The sequence below is a fragment of the Oncorhynchus masou genome, chromosome 18, assembly GCF_036934945.1.
Source record: "Oncorhynchus masou masou isolate Uvic2021 chromosome 18, UVic_Omas_1.1, whole genome shotgun sequence".
Classification (NCBI taxonomy): Eukaryota; Metazoa; Chordata; class Actinopteri; order Salmoniformes; family Salmonidae; genus Oncorhynchus; species Oncorhynchus masou.
Genome location: NC_088229.1, coordinates 77542092 through 77554488, shown reverse-complemented (window position 1 = coordinate 77554488; position 12397 = coordinate 77542092). Strand labels below are relative to the sequence as shown.

The following is a 12397-nucleotide window of genomic DNA, read 5'->3' as shown; positions in this document are numbered from 1 at the left end:
AATCTGATTGGAGAACACATTGGGAGGGATCTTAGAGCATTCAGCCATACAGAATCTGATTGGAGAACACATTGGGAGGGATCTTAGAGCATTCAGCCATACAGAATCTGATTGGAGAACACATTGGGAGGGATCTTAGAGCATTCAGCCATACAGAATCTGATTGGAGAACATGGATCATATATATATATATTTAGTTAACACATTGGAGGGATATATATTTAGCATTCAGCCATACAGAATCTGATTGGAGAACACATTGGGAGGGATCTTAGAGCATTCAGCCATACAGAATCTGATTGGAGAACACATTGGGAGGGATCTTAGAGCATTCAGCCATACATAATCTGATTGGAGAACACATTGGGAGGGATCTTAGAGCATTCAGCCATACAGAATCTGATTGGAGAACACATTGGGAGGGATCTTAGAGCATTCAGCCATACAGAATCTGATTGGAGAACACATTGGGAGGGATCTTAGAGCATTCAGCCATACAGAATCTGATTGGAGAACACATTGGGAGGGATCTTAGAGCATTCAGCCATACAGAATCTTTGCCCTTAAATCAATCAATGTTATCATAGGGTTATAGTTTATAACATTCATAAACATATCCAGTCTAGTCCCAGTTCTGTTTGTGCTTACTCACCCCTATTGGATCATATATATATATATATTTAGGGGTTACTCACCCGTATTGGATCATATATATATTTAGGGGTTACTCCCCCTATTGGATCATATATATATATATATATTTAGGGTTCTCTCACACTGTATTGGATCATATATATATTTAGGGTTACTCACCCGTATTGGATCATATATATTTAGGGGTTACTCACCCATATTGGATCATATATATATTTAGGGGTTACTCACCCTATTGGAAATATATATTTAGGGGTTACTCACCCGTATTGGATCATATATATATTTAGGGTTACTCACCCGTATTGGATCATATATATATTTAGGGGTTACACGATTACCCCTATTGGATCATTATATATTTAGGGGTTACTCACCTTGTATTGGATCATATATTATGTATACTGGTTAGGGTTACTCAGGCCCGTATTGGATCATATATATATTTAGGGGTTACTCACCCGTATTGGATGACGCCCATCATGGGTCCGGCCATGCCCACGTTGATGACCTGCGCCACCTCAGCCAGGAAGTCCTTCTGGATCTTAAGTAGGAAAATCCCAATAATCCAGCTACCGTCCATCAGCCATGCTATGTCAACTTTACAGTCTGTCAATCAATCAATTAATCAATCAATGTGATATCCCAATACTTGAACTACAGTCCATTAACCACGATATGTCTACCTTACAATCAATCAATGTGATATCATAGGGCTTATAGTTTATAACACTTCATAAACAGGTATCCAGTCTAGTCCCAGTTCTGTTTGTGCTGTCGTGACAACTACAGTGTACGGTGTGTGGTGGGTGTGTGTGTGTGTGTGTGTTGTGTTGACTATGCAAACAATTAGGGATTTTGCACATTAATGTTTCTGTGTGTGTGTGTGTGTGTGTGAACATACTTGGGTCTCCCTGAGTAACAGGCTCTGGGTCAGCTCCTGGGGCTAGTGAGTCCTGCTCTCTCACACTGAATCCTGATGACAGACAGAAACGAAGATGACAGAACAGAAGAGAAGATGACAGAACAGAAGAGAAGATGACAGAACAGAAGAGAAGATGACAGACAGAAGAGAAGATGACAGGAAAGAAGATGACAGAGTACAAGCATGTCAAACATCACATAGAGAAGACAATGCTGTACCTAAGGAATGTCATCATGCTTTTACCAACTGAGACATTAAACAGATAACAGATCTTCACATCTAAGGATGGATTCATTATATATTTGAGACCTCAACTTCTTGTTCTGGTGAGCCATATCTGTTTCTGTCTAAAATCGGTTTCCAGGCCTGAGTTGTTGGATGCAACGGACTGCAAATGAATTACTTAAAAATCATACAATGTGATTTTCTGGATTTTTGTTTTAGATTCTGTCTCTCACAGTTGAAGTGTACCTATGATAAAAATTACAGACCTCTACATGCTTTGTAAGTAGGAAAATCTGCAAAATCGGCAGTGTATCAAATACTTGTTCTCCCCACTGTATATACAACAAATTTTAAAGGCACACGTAGCCTAGATATCAATGCATACACACGAACTATCTTGGTCCAATAGAGGAAAGGCGTTGTGCAAGTTTAGTCGACATATAATATGTAAATTCAACGTTTCCCCACTGTGCGTAGAGGTGTTGCTTTATCTGTTTTTTGAAACCAGTTTTGCTGTTTATTTGAGCAATAGGAGATGGGAGTTCCATGCAATAATGTCTCTATATAAAACTGTACACTTTCTTGAATTTGTTCTGGATTTGGGGACTGTGAAAAGACCCCCGGTGGCATGTCTGGTGGGAGAAGTGTGTGTGTCAGAGCTCTGCTTAGGTTGACTATGCAAACAATTAGGGATTTTCAGCACATTAATGTTTCTCATAAAAGAAGTGATGCAGTCAGTCTCTCCTCAACTCTGAGCCAAGAGAGACTGGCAGCATAGTATTTATATCAGCCCTCTGATTACAATGTAGAGCAAGACGTGCATGTTCTGAAAAAAGCTGCATAAATGTACTGTTAACATGTTCTGTCATCTGGGCCAGTTGCAGCTTAACTAGGTCTTTCCTTGCAGCACTGGACCACACAACCGGACAACTGGTCAAGATTAGACAAAACTAGAGCCTGCAGAACTTGGTTTATGGAGTGTGGTGTCAAAAAAGCAGAGCATGTCTTTATTACGGCCCAGACCTCTCCCCATCGTTGCAACTATTGAATCTACAGTTGAAGTCAGAAGTTTACATACACTTAGGTTGGAGTCATTAAAACTCGTTTTTCAACCACTCCACAAATTTCTTGTTAACAAACTATAGTTTTGGCAAGTCGGTTAGGACATCTACTTTGTGCATGACACAAGTCATTCTTCCAACAATTGTTTACGGATATATTATTTCACTTATAATTCACTGTATCACAATTCCAGTGGGTCAGAAGTTTACATACACTAAATTGACTGTGCCTTTAAACAGCTTGGAAAATTCCAGAAAATGATGTCATGGCTTTAGAAGCTTCTGTGGATGTATTTCAAGGCCTACCTTCAAACTCAGTGCCTCTTTGCTTGACATCATGGGAAAATCAGAAGAATTCAGCCAGGACCTCAGAAAAAAAATTGTAGACCTCCACAAGTCTGGTTCATCCTTGGGAGCAATTTCCAAATGCCTGAAGGTACCACGTACCAGCTGTGGTTGCTGATGCATATATGGTTGAATCATCAGCATACATGGACTCACTTTGTTTAATGCCAGTGGCAGGTCATTGGTGAAAATTGAAAAGAGTAGAGGGCCTAGAGAGATGCTCTGTGGTACACCACACATTACATTTTTGACATTAGAGATGCTTCCATTAAAAAAACCTCTGTGTTCTATTAGATAGATAGCTCTGAATGAATAGCGCATACGTTTTTTCAACAACAGTTGAATAATATCAAAGGCTGCACGGCAATCTAACAATACAGCTCCCACAATCTTCTTATGGTCAATTATATTCAACCAATCATCAGTCATTTGAGTCAATGTTGAGTGCCCTTCTCTATAAGCATGCTGAAAGTCTGTTGTTAATTTGTTTACAGAGAAATAGCATTGTATTTGGTCAAACACCATTTCCAACAGTTTTCTAAGAGCTGGCAGCAAGCTGATAGGTCTGCTGTTAGAACCAGTAAAGGCCTCTTTACCAATCTTGGGTAGAGGAATGACTTTGGCTTCCCTCCAGGCCTGAGGACAAAGACTTTCCTCCCGGCTCAGATTAAAGATATGACAGATAGGAGTGACTATAGAGTCAGCTACCATCCTCAGTAGCTTTCCATCTAAGTTGTCAATGCCAGAAGGTTTGTCATTGTTCGTCATCAATAACAATAATGTTTCCTCCTCTCATTATCTTTACAAAATGTAAAGTTCCAATGCTTTTCTTTCATTATTAGTTTGTTTATGCATGAATATAATGGCTCACTGTTCGTTGTTGGCATTTCCTGTCTAAGTTTGTCTACTTGTCCACTTTGTCCACAGTTTGAAATAATCAATTAAATAATTGGCAACGTCAAAATGGTTTTGTGATGAATAAACCATCTGATTCGATGAAAGACGGAGTTGAATTTGTCTTTCTGCCCATAATTTCATTAAAATACTCAATTTTCTTCTTCCATCATTATTATGTCATTGATCTTGGCTTCAGAATACAGTTTCTTCTTTTTGTTTAGTTTAGTCACATAGTTTCTCAATTTGCAGTACGTCAGCCAGTCAGATGTGCAGTCAGACTTATTAGCCACTCCTTTTGCCTCATCTCTTTCAACCATATAGTTTTTAAATTCTTCATCGATCCATGGAGCCGTAACAGTTCCAACAGTCAGTTTCTTAACGGGTGCATGTTTATCAATAAATGGAAGAAGCCATTTCATAAATTCATTAAGTACATCGTCTGGATGCTCCTAATTAATCACATAAGACCACCAAATATTTTGAGCATCATCTATATAAGAGTCACAGCTAAATCTTTTGTCTGATCTCTTATACACTATTTTAGGCCCAGCTGTTGGAACTTTGGCTTTCCTGTATATAGCCACTATATTGTAATCACTGCATCCAATGGGTACAGATGTAGCTTTAGTTCTACCTGGAACCAGAGCTTTCTTCATGAGAGGGTTCTAAATGGATCTCAAAGGGGTTATCATACAGGGACAAATCAAAGGGTTCTCCCATCTGGACAAATGACATAACTCTGTAACCAGAGGGTTCATGACAGGGTTCTATGTAGAACACAAATGGACAAAATGAAGAACCCACAAGGGTTCCTTGTGAGAGGTTTCTAATGACAGGAACAAATGACAGAATGTCTATTGGTTCTAATGTTTTAACAATCTGTATTACACCCCAAAGATCCAGTGGCAAAGCAGGAAGTTCATGCCACTGGTAAACTACTAGTCGGGTAAACTACTAGTCGGGTAAACTACTAGTCAGGTAAACTACTAGTCGGGTAAAACTACTAGTCAGGTAAACTACTAGTCAGGTAAACTACTCGTCGGGTAAACTACTCGTCGGGTAAACTACTCGTCGGGTAAACTACTCGTCGGGTAAACTACTAGTCAGGTAAACTACTAGTCGGGTAAAACTACTAGTCGGGTAAACTGCTAGTCGGATAAACTACTAGTCGGGTAAACTACGAGTCGGTTAAACTACTAGTCAGGTAAACTACTAGTCAGGTAAAACTACTAGTCAGGTAAAACTACTAGTCAGGTAAAACTACTAATCAGATAAAAAATAATTGTACAAATCCTAACCATATTTGTAAGTTGGTTTTTGAAAGCAGCTTGGAATTGAAGAAAGCATCGGAAGCATGGAGATATTAGTGGGATATTGCATTTTGCAACACACGTTTGAAAAGGCATGTGATTAAACTCAGCTTCAGGCATCATTGATGACGTACTTCTGATAAAGTGATATACGCATTGGCACACTGCTTAGAAGTTACCTGCCTAGTGATATACGCATTGGCACACTGCTTCGAAGTTACCTGTCTAGTGATATACGCATTTGCCCACTGCTTAGAAGTTACCTGCTTAGTGATATACGCATTGGCACACTGCTTAGAAGTTACCTGCTTAGTGATATACGCATTGGCACACTGCTTAGAAGTTACCTGCTTAGTGATATACGCATTGGCACACTGCTTCGAAGTTACCTGCCTAGTGATATACGCATTGGCACACTGCTTAGAAGTTACCTGCCTAGTGATATACGCATTGGCACACTGCTTAGAAGTTACCTGCTTAGTGATATACGCATTGGCACACTGCTTCGAAGTTACCTGCCTAGTGATATACGCATTGGCACACTGCTTGAAGTTACCTGCTTAGTGATATACGCATTGGCACACTGCTTAGAAGTTACCTGCTTAGTGATATACGCATTGGCACACTGCTTGAAGTTACCTGCTTAGTGATATACGCATTGGCACACTGCTTCGAAGTTACCTGCCTAGTGATATACGCATTGGCACACTGCTTCGAAGTTACCTGCTTAGTGATATACGCATTGGCACACTGCTTAGAAGTTACCTGCCTAGTGATATACGCATTGGCACACTGCTTCGAAGTTACCTGCTTAGTGATATACGCATTGGCACACTGCTTCGAAGTTACCTGCTTAGTGATATACGCATTGGCACACTGCTTAGAAGTTACCTGCTTAGTGATATACGCATTGGCACACTGCTTCGAAGTTACCTGCCTAGTGATATACGCATTGGCACACTGCTTAGAAGTTACCTGCCTAGTGATATACGCATTGGCACACTGCTTCGAAGTTACCTGCCTAGTGATATACGCATTGGCACACTGCTTCGAAGTTACCTGCCTAGTGATATACGCATTGGCACACTGCTTTGAAGTTACCTGCCTAGTGATATACGCATTGGCACACTGCTTAGAAGTTACCTGCCTAGTGATATACGCATTGGCACACTGCTTCGAAGTTACCTGCTTAGTGATATACGCATTGGCACACTGCTTCGAAGTTACCTGCCTAGTGATATACGCATTGGCACACTGCTTCGAAGTTACCTGCTTAGTGATATACGCATTGGCACACTGCTTTGAAGTTACCTGCTTAGTGATATACGCATTGGCACACTGCTTAGCAGTTACCTGCTTAGTGATATACGCATTGGCACACTGCTTCGAAGTTACCTGCCTAGTGATATATACGCATTGGCACACTGCTTAGAAGTTACCTGCCTAGTGATATACGCATTGGCACACTGCTTAGAAGTTACCTGCTTAGTGATATACGCATTGGCACACTGCTTCGAAGTTACCTGCCTAGTGATATACGCATTGGCACACTGCTTCGAAGTTACCTGCCTAGTGATATACGCATTGGCACACTGCTTCGAAGTTACCTGCTTAGTGATATACGCATTGGCACACTGCTTTGAAGTTACCTGCCTAGTGACTTCGAAGTTACCTGCTTAGTGATATACGCATTGGCACACTGCTTCGAAGTTACCTGCCTAGTGATATACGCATTGGCACACTGCTTAGAAGTTACCTGCTTAGTGATATACGCATTGGCACACTGCTTCGAAGTTACCTGCCTAGTGATATACGCATTGGCACACTGCTTTGAAGTTACCTGCCTAGTGACTTCGAAGTTACCTGCTTAGTGATATACGCATTGGCACACTGCTTAGAAGTTACCTGCTTAGTGATATATGCATTGGCACACTGCTTCGAAGTTACCTGCTTAGTGATATACGCATTGGCACACTGCTTCGAAGTTACCTGCTTAGTGATATACGCATTGGCACACTGCTTAGAAGTTACCTGCTTAGTGATTTTGAAGATACCTGCTTAGTGATTTAGAAGTTACCTGCTTAGTGATTTTGAAGTTACCTGCTTAGTGATTTTGAAGTTACCTGCTTAGTGATTTTGAAGTTACCTGCTTAGTGATTTTGAAGTTACCTGCTTAGTGATTTTGAAGTTACCTGCTTAGTGATTTTGAAGTTACCTGCTTAGTGATTTAGAAGTTACCTGCTTAGTGATTTTGAAGTTACCTGCTTAGTGATTTTGAAGTTACCTGCTTAGTGATTTTGACGGCATTAAACGTAATATCACTACTGGTTACCAGTGAAAACACAACGAAGGCTAGTCGGCCAGCAGAACCAGTTAGACCATGCTGGTCGGACCATCATAACCAGCTAGACCATGCTGGTCGGACAGCATAACCAGCTAGACCATGCTGGTCGGACAGCATAACCAGCTAGACCATGCTGGTCGGACAGCATAACCAGCTAGACCATGCTGGTCAGACCAGCATAACCAGCTAGACCATGCTGGTCAGATAAAGTGGACCAGCTTCTGACCAGCACTGACCAGCACGGACCAGCTTGAAATGTATGCTGGTCAATGCTGGGGGTTTTTAAGCTAGGAGGTGCTACATTATCTCACCTGAATCAGAAGGGTTCACTTCTGGTTTCCAGGAGTCCACTGGTCCCACTGTGTAGAGGATTTTAAACAAGCTGAGCGTTAGCAAGGTCAAAGGCATAGCATAGCACTCACCCTTCACAGGATATACTGTGTGTATAACACTTCATAACAAACAGGACAATATCTGGGACTGTTGTGACATATTATCACAATGGAAAGGCAAAGCAGCAGTCTGCAGTGCGGCTTAGTCTCGTCCCCAGGCTCAATACTAGCTAACCCTAACCCTCTTTAGTGTACCCTCGTCCCCGGGCTCAATACTAGCTAACCCTGACCCAGTTTAGTGTACCCTCGTCCCCAGGCTCAATACTAGCTAACCCTGACCCAGTTTAGTGTACCCTCGTCCCCAGGCTCAATACTAGCTAACCCTAACCCTCTTTAGTGTACCCTCGTCCCCGGGCTCAATACTAGCTAACCCTGACCCAGTTTAGTGTACCCTCGTCCCCAGGCTCAATACTAGCTAACCCTAACCCTCTTTAGTGTACCCTCGTCCCCGGGCTCAATACTAGCTAACCCTGACCCAGTTTAGTGTAGTCTCGTTCCCAGGCTCAATACTAGCTAACCCTGACCCAGTTTAGTGTAGTCTCGTTCCCAGGCTCAATACTAGCTAACCCTGACCCAGTTTAGTGTAGTCTCGTTCCCAGGCTCAATACTAGCTAACCCTAACCCACTTTAGTGTACCCTCGTCCCCAGGCTCAATACTAACTGGCGGTGGACAACATTATGATTAGTACAACTAAAAATGGCAAACTTGAAACTTTAAGGGCTACCGACCTCTAGTGTGTTGAAACTTTAAGAGCTACCCAACTCTAGTGTGGTGAAACTTTAAGAGCTACCCACCTCTAGTGTGGTGAAACTTTAAGAGCTACCCACCTCTAGTGTGAGTTGTGTCTTGTGGCTCGGCGTCTGTGGACTGGGGTGCTGGAAGATACAGACAGAGAATATAGATTTGTCATTGATCCAAAGACATGACCATTTTTCATTCAGCCAAATGTTTGGATGTGTGTAGTAGTATTTTCTGTTGGATGAGCTTAAAAAGCCTCATCCTGCAGGTCTCAGTCCTGCCGGTCTCATCCCTGTCGGTCTCATCCCCTGTCTGTCTCAGCCCCGTCGGTCTCATCCCTGTCGGTCTCAGTCCTGTCGGTCTCAGCCCTGTCGGTCTCAGCCCTGTCGGTCTCATCCCTGTTGGTCTCATCCCTGTCGGTCTCAGCCCTGTCGGTCACATCCCTGTAGGTCTCATCCCCTGTCTGTCTCATCCCCTGTCTGTCTCATCCCCTGTCTGTCTCATCCCCTGTCTGTCTCATCCCCTGTCTGTCTCATCCATGTCTGTCTCATCCCTGTCGGTCTCATCCCTGTCGGTCTCATCCCTGTCTGTCTCAGCCCCGTCGGTCTCATTCCTGTCGGTCTCAGCCCTGTCGGTCTCAGCCCTGTCTGTCTCAGCCCTGTCGGTCTCAGCCCTGTCTGTCTCAGCCCTGTCGGTCTCAGCCCCGTCTGTCTCAGCCCTGTCGGTCTCAGCCCTGTCGGTCTCAGCCCTGTCTGTCTCATCCCCTGTCTGTCTCATCCATGTCGGTCTCATCCCTGTCGGTCTCATCCCTGTCGGTCTCAGCCCCGTCGGTCTCATTCCTGTCGGTCTCATCCCTGTCGGTCTCAGCCCCGTCGGTCTCATTCCTGTCGGTCTCAGCCCCGTCTGTCTCAGCCCTGTCGGTCTCAGCCCCGTCTGTCTCAGCCCTGTCGGTCTCAGCCCTGTCGGTCTCAGCCCTGTCTGTCTCATCCCCTGTCTGTCTCATCCATGTCGGTCTCATCCCTGTCGGTCTCATCCCTGTCGGTCTCAGCCCCGTCGGTCTCATTCCTGTCGGTCTCATCCCTGTCGGTCTCAGCCCCGTCGGTCTCATTCCTGTCGGTCTCAGCCCTGTCGGTCTCAGCCCTGTCGGTCTCAGCCCTGTCGGTCTCAGCCCTGTCTGTCTCAGCCCTGTCGGTCTCAGCCCTGTCGGTCTCAGCCCTGTCGGTCTCAGCCCTGTCGGTCTCAGCCCTGTCGGTCTCAGCCCTGTCTGTCTCAGCCCTGTCGGTCTCAGCCCCGTCGGTCTCAGCCCCGTCGGTCTCAGCCCTGTCGGTCTCAGCCCTGTCTGTCTCATCCCTGTCTGTCTCATCCCTGTCTGTCTCATCCCTGTCTGTCTCAGCCCTGTCGGTCTCAGCCCTGTCTGTCTCAGCCCCGTCGGTCTCATTCCTGTCAGTCTCAGAAACCAGCTCTTCATTTAAGATGTAGATGCCTTCAACAGTTTCACCAAACCTAACCCTTACCCTAAGCCAAACCTAATCCCAACCCCAACATTTTCACCAACCCTAACCCTAACCCTAACCTTAACCCCTACCCCAACTCTAAACCCAACCCCAACCCTAACTCCAACATTTTCACCAACCCTAACACTAACCCTAACCCCCACCCTGATAGAACTAACCCCAACGCTAACCCTATAGAACAGATGGGTCCAGGCACTATAATCTGCAGCTCAATGTCCTAAACTGTAGATGCCAGTTGAGCTCGTGTCTTGTCGTGGGTCCGTAAAGAGCTTGGTTTGGTTTGTGCATTGAGACGTGTGTATTGGTAGGAGTCTGCGATGCATGAAAGCAAACCTTTAGAAAACACCGGAACCACACGGTGATGGAGAAACCTTGTTTTACAAAATCAAACTTCACGAGCAAAATAAAGTCAATGATTAAAAAAGGTTTGATCCAAAAATAAAGATTTTGATCAGCCACACCATACAGTATGTGACTGACTCATATTGTATGTATGAAAACAATCAAATCTTTATATTTCAATGTATAGGGTTGCACATGTCCAGTAAATTTCCCCAAAATTCCAGAAATCTCGGTTGGATGTTAAACGGAATCAGAAAGGAATAAGAAATGTCAAATTCCAACCAACGATTTCAAAAAACAGAAAATGAAAAAGAAACTTACGGTACTGTCCAAAGTTATAATACCAGCGTTCATACTCGGAGATATCAGGCCTGGGGTCGCGGGCTACACAGGAAAGGGTTTTTACATTACGTTAACTATAATGTTAGTATCACCACCGTGGGCATCATACTGGCTCAGGATGCACACATTTACATGCTTATGATTGGTCAGATCTGTGGCTAAACCAATCACAGACCAGGAAAGAGAAGAACCTTTTACCTGGGTCATGTTCATTAGGGCACACTGTAGCAAAACAAATATAAGGGTTTTCTTAATGGACAAGGGCAGGTTGTCCCTCCTTGTTTCAGTCCATTTATCTATGCTTTGGTGCCTAGTGAATGTGACCCAGACTTATTCCCATATGTCTAGACTCTATGCCCTTAATGTAAACCATGCCATACGTCCTTCATATACAAGCGTTCTCATGTGGTAGACACATGGCATCTGGAGAGATATTGGCATGGAATATACTTACAGCGGAATCCTAGTAAACTCATGCTCTACATGACACCTGAGTATATCAGTCAACATACCAGTATGGATTGATCTTTACATGCTGCGTACACTGATATGAACAGATGTAGATATGTAGTCCCTGGTCCCTACACACAAGTTGTACAACTGATGTACAACGTATTTTAACGGTTGTGACACACAACAGAGTTATTTTTTTCTTTTGCACAAAAGTAATTACACAAGCACGGTGGAGAAAGCACTCAGCTGTTGTTTAAACATTTTCTACACTCTGTCGTATCACAACAATATAAATTGTATCACAACCATTGAGTTAAATGTGTCGTACATCAGTTGTACCACCTGAGTGTGTTATGGTGCCCTCTGTGGTGCAGTACCGCGCTGCTCTGAGAGGGGGCAGTAGAGGACGCCTGTTTTGTTGTACTGCAGTACTGCCGCTGTGAGGTGGTGGTGACTTACCTGTCATCTCTGGCGCTGTCTCCGCCTCGCTCCACGTGTAGCCTGAATCTGGAGCTGCTTGACTTACGTCTGAATGTACAGCAGAGAGGGAAGACATCAGTAAAGGCTAAGACGGTTGATAAGAGTCGGGCTTAGTTCCATTTCAGTTCTGAATTCCAATATATTTGAAATACATTGGACACAGGACACTTGTAGACAATTGACATGTATTGAAATGGGTCTTGACCACTGCTCTGGTGTACAGTACCAGTTACTAGTTTGAACACAGCTACTCAGTCCAGCGTTATTCTTTATGTGTTACTGTTTTCTACATTGTAGAATAAGAATAAAGACGTCAAAACTATGAAATAACGTATATTGAATCATGCAGTAACCAAAGAAGTGTTAAATAAATC

General features: G+C 43.6%; 1 protein-coding gene across 5 annotated transcripts in view; it reads right to left on the bottom strand.

The window, feature by feature from the left end:
* Positions 1-12397, bottom strand: part of vit (vitrin) — a 98592-nt gene that overhangs the window by 12299 nt on the left and 73896 nt on the right. For all 5 annotated transcript variants that reach the window (XM_064924499.1, XM_064924496.1, XM_064924498.1 and 2 more), the window contains 6 exons: positions 12003-12071; positions 11070-11132; positions 8982-9029; positions 8073-8120; positions 1559-1630; positions 1116-1263 (listed from right to left, as the gene is read on the bottom strand). In XM_064924499.1, the coding sequence (XP_064780571.1) occupies positions 1116-1263; positions 1559-1630; positions 8073-8120; positions 8982-9029; positions 11070-11132; positions 12003-12071 (448 nt within the window). The remainder of the gene's footprint in view (positions 1-1115; positions 1264-1558; positions 1631-8072; positions 8121-8981; positions 9030-11069; positions 11133-12002; positions 12072-12397) is intronic.